The sequence below is a fragment of the Rhipicephalus microplus genome, chromosome X, assembly GCF_043290135.1.
Source record: "Rhipicephalus microplus isolate Deutch F79 chromosome X, USDA_Rmic, whole genome shotgun sequence".
Lineage (NCBI taxonomy): Eukaryota > Metazoa > Arthropoda > Arachnida > Ixodida > Ixodidae > Rhipicephalus > Rhipicephalus microplus.
In genome coordinates this window covers 52,409,715-52,435,035 of record NC_134710.1, presented here as the reverse complement: position 1 = coordinate 52,435,035, position 25,321 = coordinate 52,409,715, and the positions used below count along the sequence as shown (strand labels likewise).

At 45.1% G+C, this 25,321-nt stretch overlaps 1 protein-coding gene across 3 annotated transcripts in view; it reads left to right on the top strand.

The window, feature by feature from the left end:
• Positions 1-25,321, top strand: part of Prim1 (DNA primase small subunit) — an 81,918-nt gene that overhangs the window by 26,443 nt on the left and 30,154 nt on the right. For all 3 annotated transcript variants that reach the window (XM_037427152.2, XM_075881091.1, XM_075881092.1), the window contains exons 5-6: positions 4,462-4,520; positions 4,592-4,704. In XM_037427152.2, coding sequence (XP_037283049.1) covers positions 4,462-4,520; positions 4,592-4,704 — 172 coding nt within the window. The remainder of the gene's footprint in view (positions 1-4,461; positions 4,521-4,591; positions 4,705-25,321) is intronic.

Here is a 25,321-nt window from a genome sequence, read left to right as displayed (position 1 = left end):
ATTTCAGTTTCCTCCTCACATCTTCATTTTTACCCTTGTACACGCGTTCAGTTATTCCGGCACATTTCCCAATATGGTAGTTTTGCAGGCAGTCGGCACACTTCATCACTGATTCATTGTCGTAAAAATCGTGATAACATGATAAGCAAGTATCTCCTTCCCCAGCAGCCATCGCTACAACACCCAGCGTAACAAGCAGGAACAACAATAACGGCAGCAGCAGCAGGGGCAGCAGAGGCAGCACTAAAGAACAGCAAGTTCGAAAAAAATAGGATGTTATAACCAACCTGCATATACAAGCTGTTCAGATTCTGCTCTTCCGAGCACTCCGCTGCCCCCGCTGCCAGACGAAATGATGCAGTCACCGTGATTCCTGGTCCTTTTAAGTACTCTGTGGTGGGGGGCGGGGTGCGCTGATGGTAGCCGTTTTGCACGTGTCGGTAGGCTTCCTTGTTCAGCAGGCGGCTTGATAGGATCAATTCCGTCGTCTGCAGTGAAATCTTGGGAGCACGCCCTGCATATACAAGCTGTTCAGATTCTGCTTGTCCGAGCACTCCGCTGCCAGACGAAATGATCAATAATGATCAAATGATGGTTTGGCGAGATAAACCGTCATCAACAGTATTGTGCAATAAATAGAAGACATGATAAAACAAGCCAAGAAAAAAAGCAAAAAGCTGATTCGTCTAGTGACTATAAAGGCAGCTTGCTATTAAACTTTTTGGTACATGTTATTTTTGAATAAAAGGTAGAATAAACTTGTTTTTTCTTTTTAACTTTCAATATCTAGAAATCAAGTTTTTTATTACATATGTGCGCCTATATCAAGACTACTTGAAAAAAAAAAACAGAAGCCGGACTTTTTACCAGAATAAACCAAGCATCAGTATAGAGCTATTGCACTAAAATGCTGCATGTATGTAGAATATTTCTAGTTATTCTGGCAGTTTTTTATAAAAAATAATTACTAAAATGATGTGATTTGCTAAAAAAATTGCTGAAATATCAGTTCTCAAAATGCAATTATAATTTTAGTTATGTTGCAAGAAGAGACGCTGACAAATAAATTGAAACAAAAGCCCGAATGTTTTGCATATAGTAATTTCAGAGAAAATGGTTTTTAATGAAGCCTCAAAATGTACATGCGAGGGATAAGGCCTACCCTTTGCCTTCAAGGACATGACCTCTCTGTGCTTCTTTTTTTTTTTTTTTTTTTTTTCGTGGTGCCATGGTGTTAGTGAATTGTTTCCACAAGCTTATATGTTGTCGACTTTAAAGCATAAGCTTGGATGAGCTCTGATGGCTGATTTTGTCGTTGCAGTAGCCTGTAGATATGTGCTAAAGCTGAGTGCACTTACGACTGTGCTCTTGCAAAGCTTTGGCAGTTTGTTAGGTGAGGTTTCGTGCCCCTTACAGGCACAAAAGGTACCGACATCTGTGCATGTGTATTTATAGCGAAAAGAAGCTGTACTGTGGCATTTGAGGACAATGCATGCTAAATAAAAACTTGTTTTTGGTAAGATACTGTGACAAATCTTTGCCCACCATCACTGCTAGGTTCACCCAAGTCCCTATAGCTTTGTTTACCCTTTGAGGGTGTTCTTTTTCTTTTTTCCCCCCAAATGCATCCCAAAAATGTGTGTTTTGTTTTAATTGCAGATTTACATTCTTCATATTAATCCAAGGAAAAAATTGTGAATTTTTGGGGGGTGACCATATAGTGACAAAAATTCATTTGTGTTGTCACATACACCTGGTGTATTCATGAGCAACAGCATGACAAATTCTTGTAATAAGCCTATATGACTGTTGAAAACTATGCGTTGAAATAAATATATATGCAGTTAAAAGACGTACAAAAATAAGTGCAAGAAGCGACGTTAAGTGTAATGGAAACATGAGAAAAATTCACTTTTGATCCAGTCAGCATCATTCCAGTGCATACGCTTTCGAGCTGCCGCTCACTCAACGTTTGAATCTCAAGTAGTGACTCCTCATATGACAGGCTGACATTTTCTGAATCTGATTCTGAACTGGGAGTCAGGCGGCAATTAGGAGGAATTGCTGCTAGACTCACTTGCAGCAGAGAAACCGGGGCGTACATCTATAGCAAAAGCAAACTGCGTGGGTGAGCACAGGAAACTGTGGTTTTATGCATGTCTAGAAAGTGAAAACAAGTCTGAAACTTATAATTCTTTGTCATATCACCAACGAAACGAAAGTGGTATTTGCGAGTCCCCAAAACAGGAAGTGCGGTCACAGAATTGGTCACATTTGAAAAATTCTAAACCAATAAGGCGTTCATTTTTGGGCGCAGGAAATGGCAACCGGCCGAAGAACGAAACCAATACAGCCAGCAGCACACCGCTGTAGTAAAGCATTAAAAAAAAAAAGAGGGAGGGGGGGGGGGCTTTCATCAGCAAAGGAAAAAATTCTTTAATTTCCGGATTGTGGTAGCACATGCGAAGCAAGAGAAATGCCCGAAAAAAGGCTCGTGCTTTAAACACACAGGCAATTATGTACATGTATGTCTTTGACCTTTTTGTGAGTGTTGGCGGATGACGTACATGTATGTCTTTGACCCTCAAAGGTTTAGGATGTAAGCAGGACTCTCGAACTGTTGCAGCATTGTGTAGGTTTAGCCCCTAATAGAGCTTGTTTTAGGTTTATTACTCACCAAATAACTGAATATAGCAGCGTTTTTTCCTGTAGTATTTCTATTTTCATAGTAGGCGATACCATAACAGATAAAGAAGTGAATATTGCAAAGAAATTTTTTTAAATGTGACAGTGTTCTCTGTAATAAGCACTATATGCTTCACAGAAACAAAGATCATTTACTGCAATGCAGGCTCCCATTGAGGTGTGTGGTGTCATATGAATGTGTATGTTATCTCCTGCACGTGCTATACATATATTTGAAGATAATTTGCCCATCTAATAATTTCAAATAGTCTAACACGACGGAGTGTTAGCCATGCTAAATTGGCCCAACGACAGGTTCTACTCTGCGCTCTGCCGCAGTGGTCGAGTGGCTAAGGTAATGGGACATTAAACCTCACAAATCAATCAATCAATCAAGGATGTACTCTGCACATCAATTATTGTCCACAGCATTTTTAACGATTAAGTAGCAAGCTTTTTGGTTAGGTTTTCTTCGCAAAGAGGTTTCACATGTGTTGCTCGCGTAAACCATGGATGCCGTATTGAATTTTGTCAGTTGTGCGTTACAGAAATATATCTTTTGTATATTGCGATTAAGCCATGTATAACATTACCGTATTTGCACGATTCTGACAGGCGCCTTTTCTCGCCAAATGTAGCCCTCAACTTTCTGCACAAGTTACAATCGGGGTTTTCAAAAGCTAAATTCGAAGCAAGTTATTTTGTTAAATTTTTTTGTGTGTGTAAAATAGTCTGTGTTACAGTCAGGGACATGCTGGAATTCCGCAAGTATGTTGCTATGTATGAAGAGCCTAATAGACCCTTCTGATAATTGTAAAGCTAGCTTTTCTTTCATGTTGTGTGCCCGACTTATGGTGATTAGTCACTTTTTGCAAACAGTGTTCAAGTGCAGTTTACTTGCACTATGACACCCCACCACGGTGGTCTAGTGGCTAAGGTACCCGGCTTCTGACCCGCAGGTCGTGGAATTGAATCCCGGCTGCAGCGCCTGCATTTTCAATGGAGGCAAAAATGCTGCAGGCCCGTGTGCTCAGATTTTGGTGCACATTAAAAAAAACCTCAGGTGATCGAAACTTCTGGAGCCCTCCACAGCGTCTCTCATAATCGTATAGTGGCTTTGGGTCGTTAAACCCCACATATCAACTTGCACTACGACATGGGGAATGTAGGATCAGCTTTCTTGACATAAATGGGCATAATAGACAAGCCTTGGCAGGTTCAACCTCGTCTCCACTTGAAGCAGGATGGGTGCCGCCATTAGTAAGGCAAATATGTCACGCAGGGAAGCGCACTTGCAGACTTTAAAAGGGTCTATTAATAATATTTCTCCAAAAAAGTGGTCTTGTCTCTTTGTTTACATACAACCAACAGTTACTGTACACTGCTTTAAATTATTCAAAACACCATTTTTATGCTCTAAAACTGCTCTTCTTCCTGCTCAAATTTGCTTCATATACTGGACTGGTTGGACCATCACTGTTTATCATATAACTTTTAATTTTACGGCTCAAAGGAATTTTCGATAACTGCATCCTTTTACATTTTTCTGGATTTTGCGCCACAAAAAAGTAAGAAGCTGTTGCAAAAACACATTTGTAACTTGTAATAAACACCTACCGCATGAAGCTAGGTACTGCACCAGTGAGCTTTAGGTACCTACATTCTTATCTCAGTGTTGACCAGATACTTGAAGGAATCTTGTATTTGTGCCTAATATATTGTAATTTGGGGCTTATTTATTATCAGCCATGTTTTTTATGCAGTTTTTTCTTGCAGTCACAAGCTCAGAACTCCAAGAAAGTATCATTATTCAAAAGTCTGCATCCAAGTGTGAGGTGAGATGCCAGATTCAAGGGCAGTAGTTTTATGCACTATGTATGCATTAATATGCATGTGTTTATTTCAGGGAAACATTAAAGATTGTCAAGGACTACTTTCCGGTGATAGCCCTCCAGAACCAGAAAGTGCTTGAGAACGACAAGTTTTGGCATGATGTGGCCAGCGCTTCCTCTGATAACAGTATCCTTTTACATTTTTCTGGATTTCATTTCCCAAAAAAGAATCTTTCACAAAAACACATTTTTGACTTGTATAATGAACACCTACTGCATTGTTACGGGGGTGAGAGAAGGCATGAAATAAATATATTTACAAATTATACAGGGAGAGTCAGAGGCAGCTGCAGCCAAGATGGAAGAACAGCAGCAACAACAACACGCGCACGGTCGCTTTCATCATCTTCGTCGTCTATGATGCTCTTTCATTGCCGATGTCGTGCAACATATAACCCCCCGCTGCTGGCAGCGCCGTCTTGGCGCCTAAAGGAGAGTAGGGTCATATGCGGATATGTACGGTTTGAGGCGGGTCACGTGGACGACGTCAGTAGCGAGTGCGGACGACGATGACTGAGTGTCCAACGGAGCAATCTCATATGTGACATAGGTAAGCCGGCGTAAAACCTTGTAAGGCCCCGAGTAGCGGGACAGGAGCTTCGAAGAGAGGCCAACATGGCGGCATGGTGTCCAAAGGAGGACCAATGAACATGGAGAGTAGTAAACTACTCTGTGATGGCTATTGTAGCGAGCCTTCTCGGAGAGCTGCGAGCCAAGAAGACGTTCCCGTGCGATTTGGCGGGCCACTTGAGCTCGAGCAGTGGCATCCCGGGCGTACTCTGTAACCGTTTGCGTCGTTGATGGGAGAAGAGTCTCGAAGGGTAGCGCTGGATGGCGGCCGAACAATAAATAGAAGGGGGAGAAGCCAGCGGTGTCGTGGCGTGACGAATTGTATGCGAATGTCACATAAGGCAATGTACTATCCCAATCAAGGTGATCTTTGGAAACGTACATGGAGAGCATCGTTGTCAATGTGTGCGCCCTCGCAATCCAGCCGAGTGGAGGACTGCTGACGATCGCCCGATTTGTTTCAACTGCCACCGTATGGGACACGTGGCCCGCCATTGCAACACTCTGTGGTATTGGCATCAGGCATCCTATGGGTACCCCGCATCTCCACCAAATGTTACAGGGGTGAGAGAATGAATGAAATAAATATATTTACAAAATATACAGGGAGAGTCAGAGGCAGCTGAAGCCAAGATGGAAGAACAGCAGCAACAACAACACGCGCACGGTCGCTTTCATCATCTTCGTCGTCTATGATGCTCTTTCGTTGCCGATGTCGTGTAACAGCATGAAGCCAGGGGTGCACCTGTGATCTTGAGGTAGCAACATCCTTATCTTAAAGGGGTTATTCTACGCCAAGTGTCCCAGACGTGGTGCACACACATTGCATATCTTGCTGATTAAATTTATACCTTTTACGAGTACCCGATGGAATTATTACAGCAAAACATTTTCGCTTGAAAGCATTTTTGTAGACTGTGAAACTCCCGCAAAAGTCACTTGGTTCTGTTAAGCTGTGCCTAATCGTAAAAATGCATGTAAAATTAATTTTTGTGTGTCGAGCTTCCAAACAGCACTTGGGTTGCCAGACAAGTTCGTTTAGGTGTGCTATTTAAGTGTTACAAAATTTGTGTTTAACTGCTTGCTATTTATGTCCAAAACGACAAAAAATCTTTAAAAATCACGTTTTTTTTTTTTTTAAGCTAGCTCAAAGTTACCCTAAGCAGTCACAATATTAGTGGGGCTTGCAGGAAAGTTTACGTTCATAAAAAAATGTTTAAAGGGACACTAAAGTCAAATAACAATAACATAATGGTGCTCTACTTACCGAGAAATTAAGGTAAATGCACTGCACAAGAACACAAGTGCCGCAGTGGGACATTTTGAAAATGATCTCCCTCTCCCCACAGGGGTGTCTACGCAAGTAGGCGTTCGATGTGTAGCGACACCACGAACCCGAGCAAACAGGGGAGTTTCGGCTCCCTCCCACGCCTAGCCGTGCGTGGCTTTGCCGTGTCCGGGTAAAAGGGGATCCTGGGGATTGAGCCGACGCCGGGCAATTGGACCTTTAAGGCCCCCTTGCAGAGGCAACACACCTCTTTGGCCCTGGCTTCACGTAGACTGCACCCCTGGCCTGACCCACCCAGGGGAAACCGGCAGTCACCTCTTTTTGTCTCTTTCTCTCTCTCTCCATCTTCGTCTTTTGTACTACTTTTAATCTTTCCTGTCCTCTCCTCACTTCTTTTTACTTCCACAATTCTCGGCGACAAGGGTGAACTTGGTGTAGATATCCAACCTTGGGTAGATATGTTAGGTTATAGCGGCCATGTACAGCTGGTGCTTGCGTCTCCGCGTCTTGCAGCGTCCCCTTGTTGGTCTCTGTGGTGGGTAGCTGGCATGGCCGCCGAATAAGCTACCTAATTCATGGGAACTCCTAGCCCCTTCACAACCGATCGCCCCTCCAAGAGGTGGCGCACCGATGCAATTTTTGAAATTCTCCCAAACAAAAAAGATAACTTCCCAAAATACCACATCATCCACTGTGAAAGTACAGAAAAGAAAGCTAGAAGCATTTCACCTTTCCTTGTGTCCAGATGCCTTATAGAAATGCTAGGCGCGGGCTACAAAGCCACAAAGACCACCAGTGGTGACCTGCTACTCGAATTGAAAGGTGTCGCACAGTACGAGAGACTGCATAACCTTACATCATTTGGTGATCAGCCTATCACAATCACACCGCATCGAACCTTGAACACCGTGAAGGGAGTTGTATCAGATGGAGACCTAATGGATCTCTCTGATGAGCTTCTAACAGGCTGGAAAGACGAAAATGCCATCCAGGTGCAGCATATCAAAATAAGAAGAGAGAAGAAACACATCATACTCACTTTCTCATCTAGCACTCTCCCCACTGAAATAGCAACAGGATATCTTTAACTGCCAGTCAGACCATACATACCCAACCCGTGGCACTGCTTTAAGTGTCAGAGGTTAGGGCACTTAAAGAGCTGCCGAGGACAGCTTACCTGCACGAAATGCAGCACCAAAGGTCATACCGCTGACGATGACTAAGTTACAAGTCCACTGCGCAAATTGTGAGGGTGACCATCTCGCATATTCCAGGTCATGCGTGGCCTGGAAAACGTAAAGAGAAATAATGATCACAAAGTTTAAATTGAACATAAGCTTCCTTGAAGCGTGGCAGCACGTTTCCCCGCATTTTGCAGGGAACACATCGTATGCCGAAGTAGTGCAAGGGGGGTCAGCACAACTTCGGTTTTTGGCAATGCCTTGGACCACGCCTAGCGTGCCGAGGTAAGCGCCACAAGCTCCCACGGGGGGGCAGCCTCGACTGCCCCGCCGTCCCTGTATACAGCCCCACCGAAGGCTTCTGTGAACCCTGGCAGCAACCAGGGCATCACACAAACTAAAGAGGTCCCCTGTACCTCCAGCCCGTTGGGGTTGAAGGCTCCGTCTGTCGCGACAAAGCCTACAACGAAAACATCACTGTCTGGCACCTCTCCTGAGGGGATGGGCACATCTAGTGCACCGGCATAGACTGCGCCAAAGGAGCGGCGAGGTCCCCTTGACCGCTCTAAAAGAGATAAAACAGTAATTACAGGGCCTCCTAAAGGCTCAGTAAAATGAGTCACTTTTCTCTTTGAGACACCACCCACACTCATTTCGTATACGCAACACTTCTTTACTCCCAATATGGAGACACAAATTATACAATGGAACGTCGGAGGACTACTTCAAAACGTCAACGATGTCCAAGAACTTCTACACAAACATTCTCCAAAAGTGCTGTGTGTACAGGAAACACACCTAAAATCCAAGAATACAAATTTTTCACGTCAATATTGTTACAGAAAAGAAAAGACGTCGTATCGACGAGGCTGGGGATTATATATATTCAAAACCAGTGGTAATGGCGTGACCGGTCTTCTTCGTCAGGCACACACGCAAGTCCCCCCTAGATTATCAATATACATGCATGTAGCATAACCCCCGGCGGCACAAGCGCCGTCTCAGCGCATCTAGATGTCAACGTCACTAGGAGAGTTGTAGGGCTTCAAGCGCGTAACATGTACAATATCGGTAGTCTGTTGAGCACTTAAGGGCGACGGGGTGGTAGGACCGATTTCATATGTTAAAGGAGTAACCACACGAAGGACTCAGTATGGGCCTGTGTAGCGAGTAAGCAGTTTTTTTGACAAGCCAACTTGATGGGTCGGAGACCAGAGCAGGACCAAAGAACCGGGCGGAAAGTGTACGTCATAGTGTCGTTGGTCATACAAGTGCCATTGCTTCACTTGAGAGGTCAGAAGGCGAGTACGGGTGATTTCGCATGCGTGAGTGGCCCGAGTGATAGCGTCCATGGCATATTCACTGGTCAGTACTCCTGGGGACCGTATGACGGTGTCTGGGGACAATGTTTGTTCTCTGCCAAACAGCAGAAAAAATGGAGAGTAACCGGCAGTGTCATGGCCCGAAGAATTGTAGGCAAATGTGACGTACGGCAACGCGAGATCCCAGTCGGTGTGGTTGGTAGAAACATACTTAGCGAGCATGTCTGTAAGAGTTCGATTTAGACGCTCCGTAAGTCCATTGGTTTGCGGGTGGTATGACGTAGTCAGCTTGTGTCTCGTTTTACAGGACTGCAAGATGTCGGCTATGACCTTCGACAAAAAGGTGTGGCCACGGTCTGTAAGCAGCTGGCGTGGGGCTCTGTGTTGCAAAATCACGTCCTTGAGAAGGAAGTCGGCGACATCTGTGGCGCAGCTTGTTGGAATAGCTCGTGCGATGGCATAACGCGTGGCGTAGTCGGTGGACACGGCTATCCACTTGTTATCCGAGGAAGACAAGGGGAAAAGGCGAAGTAGGTCCAAGCCAACGCGGAAAAACGGTTTTGACGGAATATCAAATGGTTGAAGGCGTCCGGCGGGAAGTGTCGATGGTGTTTTGCGGCGTTGACATTTCTCACAAGCCGCAACGTATCTTCTGACTGATCGTGCAAGCCCTGGCCAAAAGAAGCGTCGGCGTATTTGGTCATAAGTGCGTGACACACCAAGGGGACCAGCAGTCGGGAGGTCATGAAGTTCATGTAAAACTTCCGAGCGAAGGTGTTTCGAAATGACAAGCAGCAGAGCCGGTCCATCCGGCTCAAAACTTTGGCGGATAATGCACAATCGTGGGGCACGAATGAGCAATGGGACGGATTGGAAGATGGTGATTCGAGGCGCTCAATGATAGCACCCAAGGACGCATCATGGCGCTACTCGTAGTCACCGATGCATATCATTTGCGAAAGGGAAATGACGCAAGGCTCGGTGTCGGTGTCAGGCATAGTGCTCGACTCAGCAACCGGGTAGCGGGAAAGGCAGTGTGTGTCCTAATGTAGGCGTTTGGACTTGTGCGTCACCGTGTAGGTATACTCTTGGAGTCGCAGAGCCCAGCGCTCGAGCCGGCCAGTAGGATCCTTCAGTGACGTAAGCCAACATAGCGCATGATGGTCAGTTATCACAGAGAAATTAGTGCCATATAAATATGAGCAGAACTTTGAGACTGCCCAAACAAGAGCAAGACATTCATGCTCTGTAATGGAATAGTTGCGCTCAGCAGCTGTGAGGAGGTGGCTAGCGTAGGCGACAACGCGGTCGTGTCCCCTTTGGCGTTGGGCTAAAACGGCTCCAATGCCGTGACCACTAGCATCGGTACAAACTTCCGTCAGAGCGAATGGGTGAAAGTGAGCCAATGTAGGTGGAGTCGTCCGTAGCATGATTAGGTGAGAAAAAGCAGCAACTTGGTCGGTACCCAACGTAAATGTGACGTCTTTCTTCAGAAGCTCTGTGAGGGGTCGAGCGATAGTTGCGAAATCTTTCACAAACCTTCTAAAATAGGAGCAAAGTCCTACAAAACTCCGGACATCTTTGGCTGACTGGGGTACAGGAAAACTGGTGACTGCACACCAAAGGCGTCGACAAGGTGGCCCAACACTGTAATTTGCCGGCGTCCGAAGTGGCACTTCAAGGAGTTTAATTGAAGGCCTACAGTGCGGAATATGTCGAGAATAGCTGACAAACGCTGAAGGTGGGTCTCAAATGTTGGGGAATATACAACGACATCGTCAAGATAACAAAGATATGTTAACCATTTGAACCCTTGTAGCAGAGAGTCCATCATGCGCTCGAACGTGGCTGGGGCGTTGCATAGCCCAAACAGCATAACCTTGAACTGATATAGGCTGTCTGAAGTTACAAATGCAGTCTTCTCTTGGTCTTTTTCGTTGACAGCAATCTGCCAGTAGCCGGAACGTAGGTCTAATGTAGAAAAGTATCGAGCGCCGTGGAGACAATCGAGAGCGTCATCGATGCGGGTAAAGGGTAATTGTCCTTTTTCGTGATTCTATTCAGATGACGGTAATCCACGCAGAAGCGCCACGTGCCATCTTTTTTTTTTAACGAGCACAACGAGGGACCGCCCAAGGGCTCGAAGAGGGTTCAGTAATTCCTTTGGCTAACATCTTGGTGACTTCTTGTTGAATTACTTTACGCTCCGTGCAGACACCCGGTATGGTCGCCGATGAATTGGATGAGAATCACCTGTGTTAATGCGGTGCTTGACGAGTGAAGTCTGGCCGAGTGGACGGCTGTCGATGTTGAATGTGTCGCGGTATGAAGCCAGAAGGCGGCATAGCGCGGCTGACTTCTTAGGCTTGAGGTACGGGGCGATCATGGAGCGTAAGGTCGCATCGAGGCACGTGGCATCCTGCGAGTGATGTGGGTGCTCGGGACATAAGTCTGCCGTAAAACAGGTGACGCGGTCTTCAATGAAGGGTCTTAGCGTTTCTTATGTTTCTTATGTTAGCACTTGTTTTATGAAACCGAAATTGATAACAGGCAAATATGTTCGGTTAGAGGCCATGGTTACGACGAAGTGTGGGACAGTAATGTGACGCACCAGGAGAACATCAGTAATCGGCGTCGCGATATAATCACCGTCGAGCACGGGAGAGGGTGTTGCCAATTCGACGAGTGTGAGAGCTTTAGGCGGTGTCCGGGAAAAGTCAGTGGTGCACAGGCTGTTTGGTAGTTCAGGGTGAGAATCCGGGAAGAGAGGAAGTTCTAGGCAGAGAGTACCGGCGGCACAATCTATCAGGGCAAAATGTGTCGATAGGAAGTCCATGCAGAAGATTAAGTTGTGCGGGCATTTTTCAAGCACCGTAAATAAAACGGGGACATGGCGACCGGCAATATTCACACGAGCGGTACACATTCCAGTGATGGCCACGGTTTCACCACCAGCGACACAAAAGGCTGAGGGCTTTAGTCGCTGCAGGCGTGAAGACTTTTTTGAGCAGGCGACACAAGTGAGCACTCATTATGGACACTTGAGCTCCGGTATCAACTAACGCCGTCAAAGAAATATCGTCCACATACACCTCAATCAAGTTCGTATTAGTGGGGAGCGTCAACGGAGAATTTGGATTAGTCGCAATTGATGCAGAATTACCTCCCGCAGCTGCATGGTCTAGTTTTCCATCCGAGAGGATTCATAGTTGATCGGCGACGAATAGCGGCGTGGTGTGGGCAATGGGGAACGGCGGCATTGAGGTGACGGCGAACGAGCGGTGGGACGGCTGTTAGGGACGTCGGAAGAAGGGTATACACGACTGGGGGAATACCGACGGGAGTCCTCGTATGGGCGAAAAGAAGTAAAATGGCTCCAGTTCGAGAGCGTCCAAGTGCTGCAGCAGTAGCGGGAGATATGGCCAGCTCAGTGGCAGCGGAAGCAGATCGACTTGTCGTCTGCAGTTCTCCATTCCGCCGGATTGCGGGATAGCGGAAGAAAATGTGAGTCATGGCTTGGTGCATTTGTTGTCATTGGTCTGGAGACGAGTCGGGAGACAGAGCAGGCCACAGGAAAACCGAGCTTTGCAATTTTCTGTCTCATGACGGCTTGAATAACAGAGACTGCCAGAGGCGTTTGTGCGGCGCCATGGTCGAGCAGATGTGGAGGAAGTGGTGCCGGACTTGACGCCTCAAGCTCACTTCGAACTATTCGTGTCACGCTGTCCTGCATGGGTGGTGCGGCACCGAGATCGGTGCAGGTCGATGTAACAGCCGTGTTTAGTAGCCGCGTAAATTGAGGCAGAACATGGCAGCTTTTGGCCATTTCAAAGCCGCGGCATTCCTTGATAGTCATATCTACGGTCGTGACGTTAGTGTAGACGAGCAAGTTGACGGCGGCGTCCGCGATGCCCTTGAGTATGTGGCCCACCTTGTCACTCTCTGTCATTTGCTCGCCGACTTTTCGACACAACGCGAGCACGTCCTGTATGTACGAGACATACGACTCTGTTGAGGACTGCGCACGAGTGGCGAGTTCTTTTCGCACTTCCATTTGGTGATTAGACGGGTCGCCAAAGATGTCGCCTAGTCTCTCCTTGAAAGTATCCCAGCTGGTGAGCTCGGTCTCATGGGCGTCAAACCAGACCCGTGGGGTGCCGTCCAAGTAAAATATTACGTTGACGAGCATCGTGGTGGGGTCCCATCGGTGTGTCTGGCTAACACGCTCGTACATACAGAGCCAGTAGTCAACGTCAAGCCCAGGTTGTGCGGAGAGTATACCGAGATCACTGGGGGGGGGGGCACCATCAGGTATGTAGTGGCTGGAGCTACAGATGAAGATGCTGATGGGCTGTTGTCATTGGTAGCCATTGCCGGAGACTGAACAGTGCAACCACTGCGAAGCTTCGTGGTGAAGACGGGGAACGTTCCACTTCCACCTAATATGTTACAAAAAAGAAGAGACACCGTATCGACGAGGCTGGGGATTAGATATATTCAAGACCAGCGGTAATGGCAGGACCGGTTCACCAGCGATCGAGCGGAGACAACCCTTCGTCTTCCTCATCAGGCACACATGCGCGTCGCCCCCTAGAATATCAATATACATGCATGTAGCAATATGTTATCTTCCGAAAGGACAGAGATGATGCCGTAGCGTCATGTGGTGATGTAGCCATTATTGTCAATCGAGGAGTAGTATGTACTCGTGTACCCCTACTAACATCCCTAGAGGCAATGGCTGTTCGGGCAGTTCTATTGAATAAGCTCGTCACTATCTGTTCTCTATACATACCGCCGCAACACCACCTAGAAAAACATGAATTCCAGTCTTTAATAGATGAGTTACCAAAACCTTGTCTGGTTCTAGGGGATCTCAATGCGCACAGCAGTTTATGGGGTGACTTTCGATGTGATGCACGAGGTCGTCTCATCGAACAGTTCCTCTTTTCATCAAGTGCTTGTCTGTTGAATAGGAAAAAGGCAATATATTATAACCTTGCCAACAAAACTTACTCCTCCATAGACCTCAGTATTGCATCTCTTTCACTTGTACCATTACTCCAATGGAAAATTATTAATAATCCCTACAGAAGTGACCATTTTCCTGTCATTTTGAGTTCATCAATGTCATACGAATGTCCTTCACGAGTTCCCGAATGGCTGACATGCAAACCTGACTGGGAACAGTTTCATAACGTAACTCATTTAAGGGGACAGACTGGTCTTTGGGACCAAAAAGTGACAAAAAATTCATTTTTTTTTAATTGACTTATTTGGTTTCTGCAAGTATTTTTCTATCTTACTGGAAATTTTCCCACACCAGGAAGTGGTAATTTTTTTATGTCATTATAACTGTCCAGATTCTTGGTGCTGTTAACATGCAGAACCTGAAAAAAAAAAAAAAAAAAAAAATGGGGAACCGACTTCAAAGCTTCTTTATAATTTGCCGGCACCTGTGTTGGAAGCTCTGCTACGAATTTATGAGCACCTTTATGAGGATTGCAAAACATGCGCTCCATGATTGTTGCTTTTTAAAAAACCTGTGTGTTTTCAGTTTTTTCCGTATTTCTCAAAAAAGTAAATTGACGACCGCTCAATTTCGAGGCCTCAATATCTTTGCAGCTGGGCCTGGTACAACAATAATTCTTTTTGCAATGGAAACCTGTATGTGTGTAGAATGCAAGTATGAGAGCAGAATTTAGAGCGCAAGTTTTTGAATTAATTACTCATCAAAATTGTAACTCAATTCCAACTGCTTTTGAAAATGGATAGTTCATTTTCCTGCAAAATAACCAAAAAAGACCTAAAACAAAAAAAAAACTCTTGTATACTTTCAATCTTTAGTCATTAGTCTATGTTGGCATATCTTAAATATCACTTTTAATTAAGCACTTTTTTCTATGGCGGCCTTGAACAATAGGGGGTGAACTTAAGTTATCAAAGGAACAAGATCAGTAACAGGAAAACTAATCAAATATTTGAAATCAGCAGAAAAAAACTGCATAATCCATTGCAGTTTGATCAAGACTACTGAAGAAATAAAAAAAAATGTCTAAGACAAGTCTGACTTCTTAAGTTGGACTGATATATGTGGGTTAAGCATAGATGAAGCTGTGCAGTACTTCACAGCTTTCTTTATGGATGCAGTAGCCAAGTGCATCCCGCAAACATCCGGACTACCCGGCAAGTGACGCGTCCCATGGTGGAACACTGAGTGTCCTAAAGCACGAAAGGAGCAGAACAAAGCATGGAGGCTGTTTCGGAACTCACCGACAGCCAAAAATCTTGACAGCTTTAAGAAAATAAAATCTCAAGGCAGGACACGTCGACAGGCTAGAAGGGAAAGTTGGCACAAGTTTTTTAACACGGATCAACTCGTATACACAGGAGGCTAAAGTCTGGAACATGGTTAGTAGGGTAGCAGGAAGACAAGCACACTCACTCCCACTCGTAAAGACACATTATGACAGCCTGGAAGATCAGGCGAACTTCCTCGGCGCACACTTCGAACAGGCGTCCACCTCGTCAAACTACACTGACACTTTCCAAAAACACAAAACAAGAATTGAGAAGCAGAAACTAGAACACAAATGTACAAAACACGAAGCATACAACCAAGCTTTCAGCTTAGCTGAGCTCCAAACATCACTAAACTCCTGCAGTAATTCTGCCCCAGGTTCTGCGAGTGGTGTACGATCTGTTGAAAAACCTACCAATCGAAACGCAAAAAACCTTATTTTGTTGGTACAATGCTATTTGGTTTTCTGGCGCTACTCCTACTTCCTGAAAAGAGACTATTATTATTCCCATTTCGAAAGAGGGCAAGGACCCTTCTTCACTTTCGAGTTATAGGCCTATTGCACTCGCAAGCTGCTTGTGCAAACTTTTCAAAACATGATAAACTGCCGACTTGTACATTTCCTTGAAACAAACAACATACTCGACCCATTTCAGTGCGGGTTTCGAGAAGGTAGATCCACCACCGACCACCTTGTTCGTATTGAGGCACAGATCAGAGACGCTTTCGTCCACAAACAATATTCTCTCTCCGTGTTTCTCGATATCTAAAAGGCTTACGATACAACATGGCGCTTTGGAATATTAATAGACCTGTCCCACCTTGGAGTACGTGGAAGAATGTTTACCATAATCGAAAGTTACTTGTCAAATTGGACATTCAGTGTCCGAGTGGGCAGCATTCTTTCCCAAACATGTTCAAGAAACAGGCAAGGTGGTGTACTTAGTTGCACAATTTTTATTATCAAAATGAATTCTTGTCCATCCCTCACAGTATGTTTTATTGTACATATGTCGACGACATCCAGCTTGGCTTTAGATCTTGTAATCTGGTCATGTGTGAGCGGCAGGTTCAGTTTGGTCTGAACAAAGTCGCTAATTGGGCAGAAGAAAACGGGTTCCGGCTGAATGCACAGAAAAGCGCCGTGTGTCTTGTTCTCCAGGAAGAGAGGCCTTCGTCGCGAACCTGATATTCAACTGCATGGGCAACGTCTTGCTGTTAATACTGAACATAAATTTTTAGGCCCTATATTGGACACTAAGCTAATATTGATACCACCCATCAAGTATTCAAAAAAACAAGTGCATAAAAGCCATGAACGTTCTAAAAATGTTGTCACGCACTACGTGGGAAAGTGACAAGAAGTGTCTAATGAATTTGTATAAAAGCCTCATACGTACCCGCCTAGACTATGGGGCAATAGCATATCAATCTGAGATACCTACTGCCCTTAAAATGCTTGATCCTGTTTATCATCTATGCATCCGTCTCTCTCTACGGGTGCTTTTCGCACTTGCCCCATGGAAAGCCTGTACGTGGAATCGAACGAATGGTCGCTCCACCTACAGAGATGTTGCATGTCTTTTAAATATTATCTTAATGTAAATGCAGACAAGGATCACCCATCACATACCACAATTAATGACATGTCAAGCCTCGCTGTGTTTGAGAAACCACCTTCTATGAGACAGCCCTACTCACTCCGTGTGAGGGGCCTAGCGAAGGAAATTGGTGTGCCACTTGAACACCATTTGATGGCTCCCCCAATATGCCTGTCACTGTGGCAGTGGCAGGTGATAGATTGCGGCGTGTCTTTCTTGGAGGTTGCAAAGCATGCACCAATTGCACATATGTAGACATACTTCCTAGAACTACAACAGAAATACACATGTCCATAGTTATTTACGTATGCTTCAAAGTCCAACACTTCTGTCTCGTACGCAGCCGTCGGCCCATCTTTTTCAGAAGCCGGCGCTCTGCACTTTTATTCAAGCATTTTCACCCGGCGAAGCTTAGGCAATACTTGCGCCCGTTAAACACATTAAACAAATAAAAATACAAAATGCAATAATATATACAGATTGCCTAAGCGTAGTAAAAGCCCTGAAAACTTTATAAAAAGCACAAAACCCTGTCCTTGTCTCGCTTTATTCACTCTTATGCACAGTCTACTCATCCAAGCAGCATGCTGTACTCTGCTGGGTGCCAGGACACCGTGAAATACAAGGCAACGTTCTGGTGGACCAGCTAGCTGAATCCACCAACAAAACCGCTACGAATACATAGATACCAGTTTCTGCACTCTACTTGAAACCTTTTCTAAAATGAAAGCTCAGGGGTTATTGGCAGAGCACATGGGACACACACACAGGTGATAAATTGCATGTCATCAAGCCGCAACTTAGTCATTGGCCGCTAGTATCAAAATCGCACCACACAGAAGTAATACTTACAAAGTTAAGAACAGGACGTACATACACTACACATTCATTTCTTTTGTCTGGTGGCAATCCACCTTTGTATGATAGATGTGGAGAAGTGCTCACTGTAGTTCACATTCTGATCAAGTGTAAAGAACTAGACACGCTAAAAAGACAACACTTTCCATTACCCTACGGACAACCGATACCACTTCATCCTGCAATGTACGTCGGTAGGGAACCACTTTTCACACATAAATCGTTGCCAGCTTTTTTGAGAGAAGTTCGTACCTCATATCATATACCCGGCATTCCGTAGCACGACCTCTCTAGAGAGGTCTCCGCTGCGGTGGCTACACTCAACAAAGCACTTGCCTCACGGCCCTTCGAGACAAGGGTGTGAACTATTGAGGCACTTGTGCTAATGCCATACATGTCAGCCATAGCTTCTATTATCACAAACTTTCGGCATCCATTAACACCACACATTTTTCATGGCATGGTCATGATTTTATTACTTCTATGTTTTTACCCGCTTTAGGCTGAGGAATTCTAAGGCCCTTATACAGCCGATAATCACAATCATTGTCCATATCTCTTGTTCCGTGAACTGGTGCTCTTTGGCCATCAAATGGCCCTTGCAAAACAAAGCACCAAACATCATCATCATCATCATCAAAATGATCCTGATGACATCGGACTGACCACCTACAATTAATCACTAGTAAACAATCTAACTGCACTAAATAAAGAACCTTCCATGCATCAAGAGACGCAATAAAATGCTGCCTGATCGTTTCTGTTTGATTCATGGAAAAAAGAACCGCCGGACGTTACTATGAAATGATGAGAGTGGTTCAAAAATTTAATTTTTGCGTGGTTACACGGGACAGGTAATGCCATCTAGGGGGGCGCAGTTGAAACAAAAACGTCTGCAATCTCGAAGCCAATGGCTGGAAGTTGATCAATGGCCGTTGTTACTGCTGGTGTGGCTCCCGCTGCTTTGGGTCTGCTGCTACTAGCGCAGTGAAGCCGGGCAACGTTGTGCATGGCAACAGTGACTTGAGATAGTCCGGTTGGTCCGCTTCTTGAGGTGGGTAATTTGAAGTGCGCTAACCCAATGTGGACCACTAAAACATGATTTTATTTCAAAATAGGCCCTTCCTTGGCACAAAAGCAACACTACAAGGTTTCCGGACCACTATTTCAGCAATAAACATTGACTTAATAGTTGCCTTTAGTGTCCCTTTAAGGGTAAAATATGCTTGAAATCTTTGTAAAAAAAATTGTGAACAGGGGTGGATGTGCTGCGCCATTCTGTGCCAATCTGACTTGCTGCGCCTAAACGGCCATATGCGCGTGCAGCGCTAAATTTAGTCGAGTTTTATCATCAACCGAGCAACACGCGTAGCCTACACAAAGGACGCCATCACGTCCATATCAAATTAGTTCGGTCATGTTGTATTTCAGTTCATGAATGAACCTTGCACCACGTGAACGAAATGCGTGAATCTTGTCAAGGGGGCGTTTGTGTGCGTAACTCATTATGCTACTCTATATGGGTTTTAACAGCGAAGCTGTTAGTCAAACTATAAGGACGGCATTGGGGTCGCAAAAACTCGCCGCACCGTTGCCGAGCACCGCACGTGCTCTGCGATGGAGACTGTTGAACCATATAAACTGAAAAATTAGTCTGTTTCACCAGAGAAGCGATGACTGCAATTGCAACAATTTGTAATATTATAATGGCAATGTTGCACGCTCTCCTTACTTTCTATTTTTGTTACCGCACCATTATGTGTGTAACGCCGCCTTGCGCAAACCGTGCTGTAATGAATTGGAACCATCAGGATAATCTTAGAACCTTACGATGAGATTACGCGCACAGTGTGCAAGTTTGTTCTGGAAATTACGCAGCCGCTAGTGATAACGCTGGAATCTTCGATGGCACCTCTATAAATGCCGATGCACTTCGCTGCTATATGTATACACCGTGTATTGCTTACATTTTGTTTTTCCGAATAAGAAGCTCACTCATGAAAACGGAAGCTTCTGCTTTCGTCAACATCATGGCCTTGTGACAATGCAAAGACTGACAGCTAACTCTTTTGATCCGACATCGCGACACTCTACGAAACGCTAAAGTAAGACAATAAGTACGGTTGCTCCCGGGAGAAATGCTCTTATCTCACAATTTCTTCCCGTTGAAAGCACACCACATAGAACTGTTTACGAGCCGTGCGCTGATCGCAACCACGCCCTTAGCGTCAAAGTTAACCTCATTTAATCCCTGCTTGAGCAGCGCTCATCACCCCAGTTTGCGAAATTTTATGCGGGGGTAGAATGTACGATGCCAACTTGTAGTTAACGCGGAACATGGCGGCATCGGTAAAAACCCATCGAGCGTATATATAATTTCTATTGTAATAAAAAACAATTTTACCTAATTGCCTGACAGTGCCGCGGCAAGCGCATCTAAATTTCCTGTTTGTTCTCATGTCAGCTGTGGCACTTAAATGACTGGAATGTAAATGTTTTACATTTACTTTTATAGGGTGCTATTGGTTTAATATGAAAATAACTTTTGTTATATTAGCTCATCTCTAGTCTTGAGTTGCTGTTCATGTTGGATGCAGTGTTTGAATCACATTAACATTGCAAGATTTTAATATTAAAATTTTTCATTTGTCTGAGGTCTAGTGGCTATCCAGAGCACCCCCTATACGTTTTCCTTGCGTTGCTGTGCTTTCAGCTTCGATGTTGTAAGGTTTAATATATATCAATTTAGAGTAAGTCTGGTCGCTTGATCAAGATTGCATACTTGTTAAAGCAGTTAAAAATTTTTGTGCCTGCCAGAAATGAAAATTCTAATTAACAGTGATGTGTGACCCAAAAAATCTGCTCCAAAAGTAAATTTTGATGCTCCAAAACACACCACTTCATGCTCCAGAGCTGCTCCACAACTCCCTTTTTACTGTTCCCAAGCTGCTCCTTAACTGCATTATTCCTGCTCCCAAAGTGCTCCAAAAGACTGAAGCCCGCTTCCACCCCTGAATCATAGCAAAAATATGCTGTTTGTTGCGCATTTGATCACATTTTCTGTACTGATGCGGTCCTAGTAAAAATCCTCGTGATGTGGTGTTCGAAAGATGACTTTATCGCTTATTAATGAAGAAAGTCTAACCGAATTACTTGGTCTTTAAAAAAACTTTTTTTCTTTAATTTGGCCTCTGAACGCTCCCTGCATTTCCGTCTGTTACCACTTCACTGCAGAGCACATGGTCGCCCTTGCCGATGACAAACGCCAGCGGCAGCAAGATGTGGTGTATGTCAGTGGTTCGTGAGCACTCCAGTCTTGTCGCCTTGATATCAAGGCTACAATTGATGAATTCGTTTTGCAATGAGAGCTTGCTTAGTAGGCTTAATGGAAAGTGTGACGCCAAATAGCAGCTTATGGTATCATTGGCACATTGTGCTACAGGGTAGTCTGCATAACCAGTATACGCAAGAAAAAGTGTATATATATGATGTGATGTGCATTTTTTTTTGTGTGTGTGTGCAAATGGCTCTCTAGCATATAATGCCAACAATGCCGTAAGCTGCTGTTCAGCATACATACTTGCCATTGGACCTACAAAAAAAAAGCTTCCATCGCAATACGAGTTCATTACTCGTAGCCTTGACATCAAGGTGACGAGACTTTTGAGCGCTCACGAGCTGCTAACATTTGTCTCGCATCTTACCACATCCTGTGACGAGCGTCATCCGAAAGGGCAACCATGTGCTTGGTGGCAAAGTAGTAATGGACCGAAATGCCGGGTGTGTTTGGAGGCCAAATTTTAAAAAATGTTTTTTTTTTTTTTAACAAATAGTTGTTGTGTCACTTAGCAATGAAGTGTTCTATCTAACACTGCATCATGAACATTTTTAGTTGGGCTGCATCAGTATAACAAATACAGTCAAATATGGGACAAAGTGCATATTTTCTCAGATTTCACTTTTTTTTTTTCTAAAGGTTTGAAGTCTCTTTCAACCTTAGAAATTTTGGTACGGAAGTACACTTTCCGTGAAACTAGATATCAGGTTGCTTAGGGACACTGAAATAGCTTAGGAAAAAATGGCGAACTTTGAATATTTTAGTTGCTTTTAAACAATGCTTTATGGGCAGCTAAACGATAAAATTTGAGAATAGTTAAACTATACAACTAAACTAAACCTCTGCAGTAGTGTAAGTGCCATTTCGAAGCTAAACTCCCAAAATATTTTTTTTGCACTTGGACATCATTATGATAAAGGTGCACCTTACACAAAAATAAGCTTGCTCCATTAAAAAAATGTGTTATACTAAAAACATATTCCTAACACTGTAAATATTGCAAGAGTCCTTTTCATTTATTTTGTTATAACCAATGTTTCATTACGTCTGGGTTTGCTGTATCGAAGTTCATGTGTGCATTTTTTTATTAGGCATAGTTTGACAAAAGCAAGTGAACCCTGAGGGGATGCCACGATCTTAAAAAAGTCACAGCTTTGCCACAAAGGCGAAGCAATGAACGCGATAGCAACAATTTGAAAGGTCACGCACAGAATGGAAAGCAGATCGAAACGTGCCCCGCGTTTCTCGCGCACAAGTTACGCTTGAAACGTACTCACGGTTACAGATGCACGCGAATAAGCGTTTCATTTGTTACTTCGCTAAGTCTGAAAAGAACGCACTCTTCGTGAACAAAGACTGCAATGATTGCAGTGACCTTTGTGCGTGCGCCCGGTAACTACAGCAGAATCGTTCCACGTAAAGCCCGAGGCCAGCCAAGGCGTACGATCCTCCCCTCCTCGCCACTGCGAGTTAAGGGTGCGCGAGGGAGCGTCCCTCTTTTTCTTTAAGTGGGGCAAAGTACGCGTAGGAGATTAAAGTGGGTGCTGCTGCGTGATGTGGCGACGTGCGCTTATTGCGCCATCTTTCTGGTAATGCCGAAAACACTGCAGCGGTAAGTGGTAGATATAAGTAGCTTGCCGTTTGAACGGTCACGAACGTTCTCCAGGATGGCTAAGTGGTTAACGCCTCGCTTTCACTACGCAGAGGTCCCAGGTTCGATTCCGCGTGAAAGAGTGTTTTTTTTTTTCTTTCTTGCGTTTTTATATATATAGATATGTATACATATACAGTTGATCTAATGGCTAAGATACTCGTCTGCTGACCCGGAGGTTGCGGGATCAAAGCCCGGCTGTGGCGGCTGCATTTCCGATGGAGGCAAAAATGTTGTAGGCTCATGTACTCAGATTTGGGTGCACAGTAAAAAACCCCAGGTGGTCGAAATTTCCGGAGCCCTTCACTACGGCGTCTCTCATAACCATAGGGTGGTTTTGGGATGTTAAACGCCACAAATTAATCAATCAAATACATATATGGTGCATGACGTCAACGCCAGCGGCAGAATCCAGCCGAGAGTGTCCATATCGCGATAAATATATTTTTGAGCATAGTTGTTTTGCCACAATACTGAGAGGGGTACAAATATTATCAGCAAAATTCATCATGTGTGAGCACCATAATCTGGGTCACTTCACAATGATTGAGCCAAAAGCATTGTGTTGCAACAATTTTCCGTGGCAGCAACATGTCTTTCATGCTTCCAAACTGTAAAAAAATTTACAGTTATTGCTATTATAGCAATAATGCTTCCTGGCTTAATTTTTGATGCACATTTTTTGTAACATAGAAAAAACCAAGAAAGGACAGAACAGAGTGCTTGAGAGCTTGCCTAATGTAAGCAAGAGATGTTAGCCCACCATGTAGGCCCGTGTGCTCAGATTTGGGTGCACGCTAAAGAACCCCAGGTGGTTGAAATTTGCGGAGCCCTCCACTACGGCGTCTCTCATAACCATATGGTGGTTTCGGGACATTAAACCCCACATATCAATCAATCAAATGTTAGCACACCAAGCATTTCGACACACTCTCCTTGAGTGGTAACCGTTTGCTAATGCACTGCTGAAGAATTTGAAGCATTTTGATGAAGTTTTTTTTTTTTTTTAAGGGAGAAGCTTCTTAAGGCGTGGGTCTGTCCATCCCTTGTATGTATGTTGTAGTACGGAGCCTCTGGTGGCACATACATACCCACTCTAGAGCGGGTATGTGCCACAGAGAATGTGAGATGGGAGGTGGCGGTACTTGGAGTGTTCACTAGATAGACATGAAAGCGGACAACGTCTCGTTCGTGGATGCCGCTGCCTATTACAACAACCGAGCCTTCACCGCAATCACGCAGCAGATTCTTAATTCTGCCACAATCCTCATCCGCAACCCCGAAGTAGCGGAGCAAGTAGTTATAGGTATGCTCGACAGCAAACGGAAACTCGTCTACATCTACTCCAGACGAGCCATCAAAACCTTCGAACGTGGTGTCATCTCCGACCAGGCGCTACGTACCCTGCGCAGAGCAGACCCGAGTGCTCTGAAGCACCACACTGTCATCTGATTCTTCAACCATCGCGGCCAGGTGCCGGGTGCCCCATTCAATTTTTACGATATCGCCCATGATGCAGTGCGCGCACTAACCGACCGCGCCGCCACAGGGCAACCCCATCTCGCTAAGTTAGAGAGCGATCGCGATGCACCCATTACGTACAACATAACAAAGCACTTTTACCTTGAACACCGCATTTTTCCTCCCCCACATCCGAAGCATAACAGACTGCAGGCGCTAACCCTACGCCTATTACAGACACACACATACCCAAGCTTTGCCAAGCTTCGCGTTTATTATCCTGATGCATACCCCAGCGACACATGCCCCCCGTGTGGACACACGGCGACACTCGCACACATGCTCTGAGAATGTAGAAACACTCCTCCCGACTCTACCTCAAACAAGTGGGAGAGGTCCTTCAGGAGCTCACTTCTTGCCGACCAGCAATGGGCCGTCCAGCAGGCCCACGAAGCGGCCGCCAGGTACTCCCTGTCGGTCTCTGCGTGGGAGACGCTCGCTAAGCGCGTCCTGCAGGACTGAAATAGTTTTTTCATTCCATCATGGACGCACGGACGGACACATAGACAGGCGGACACATAGATGGATGCATGGATGGTCGCGGGGACGGACGGAAGCAAGAACGAACAGACGGACGGAAGCACTGACGGGCTGGCGGACGCTTCACCCCCTTATCATCATTCACTCTGTGGATATGCTGCGATTTTTTTTTTTTTGAGCGGGGGGAATAGGTGCCTCTATTTTGACCTCGTACAGATTGCTTTACTATTGCATTGTCATAATATTACCATTCTGTGTTAAAGAAAGAAAAAGTGTTACCTCCTGATGTATAACATTTCAGCAGCTTTCGAGATTTCCCTGATCATGATATAAAATATGTAAGATATTACAGTGTAAATAGCAACAGTGAAGTCATACATACAAAGACAAACCAGTGGTGCAGCACCTGCTCACAAAAATCGTCAGTCGGACCACAGAATCGCTACATTGGCAGATGCTCCCAATGCCTTGATGAGGTATCTCAAGTCACGGCCCGAATAGAGAGGGAGCGGCACGCGCTGTCATACAGCCTTCGCAAGAGTCCTAGTTCCTGCCTGTGGCCGCTGCTATGAGCTACCGCTGCGGGCCAACCATGTTTACGCGCTCGTTTCCCACTCCGCACGCGGGCGAGGTA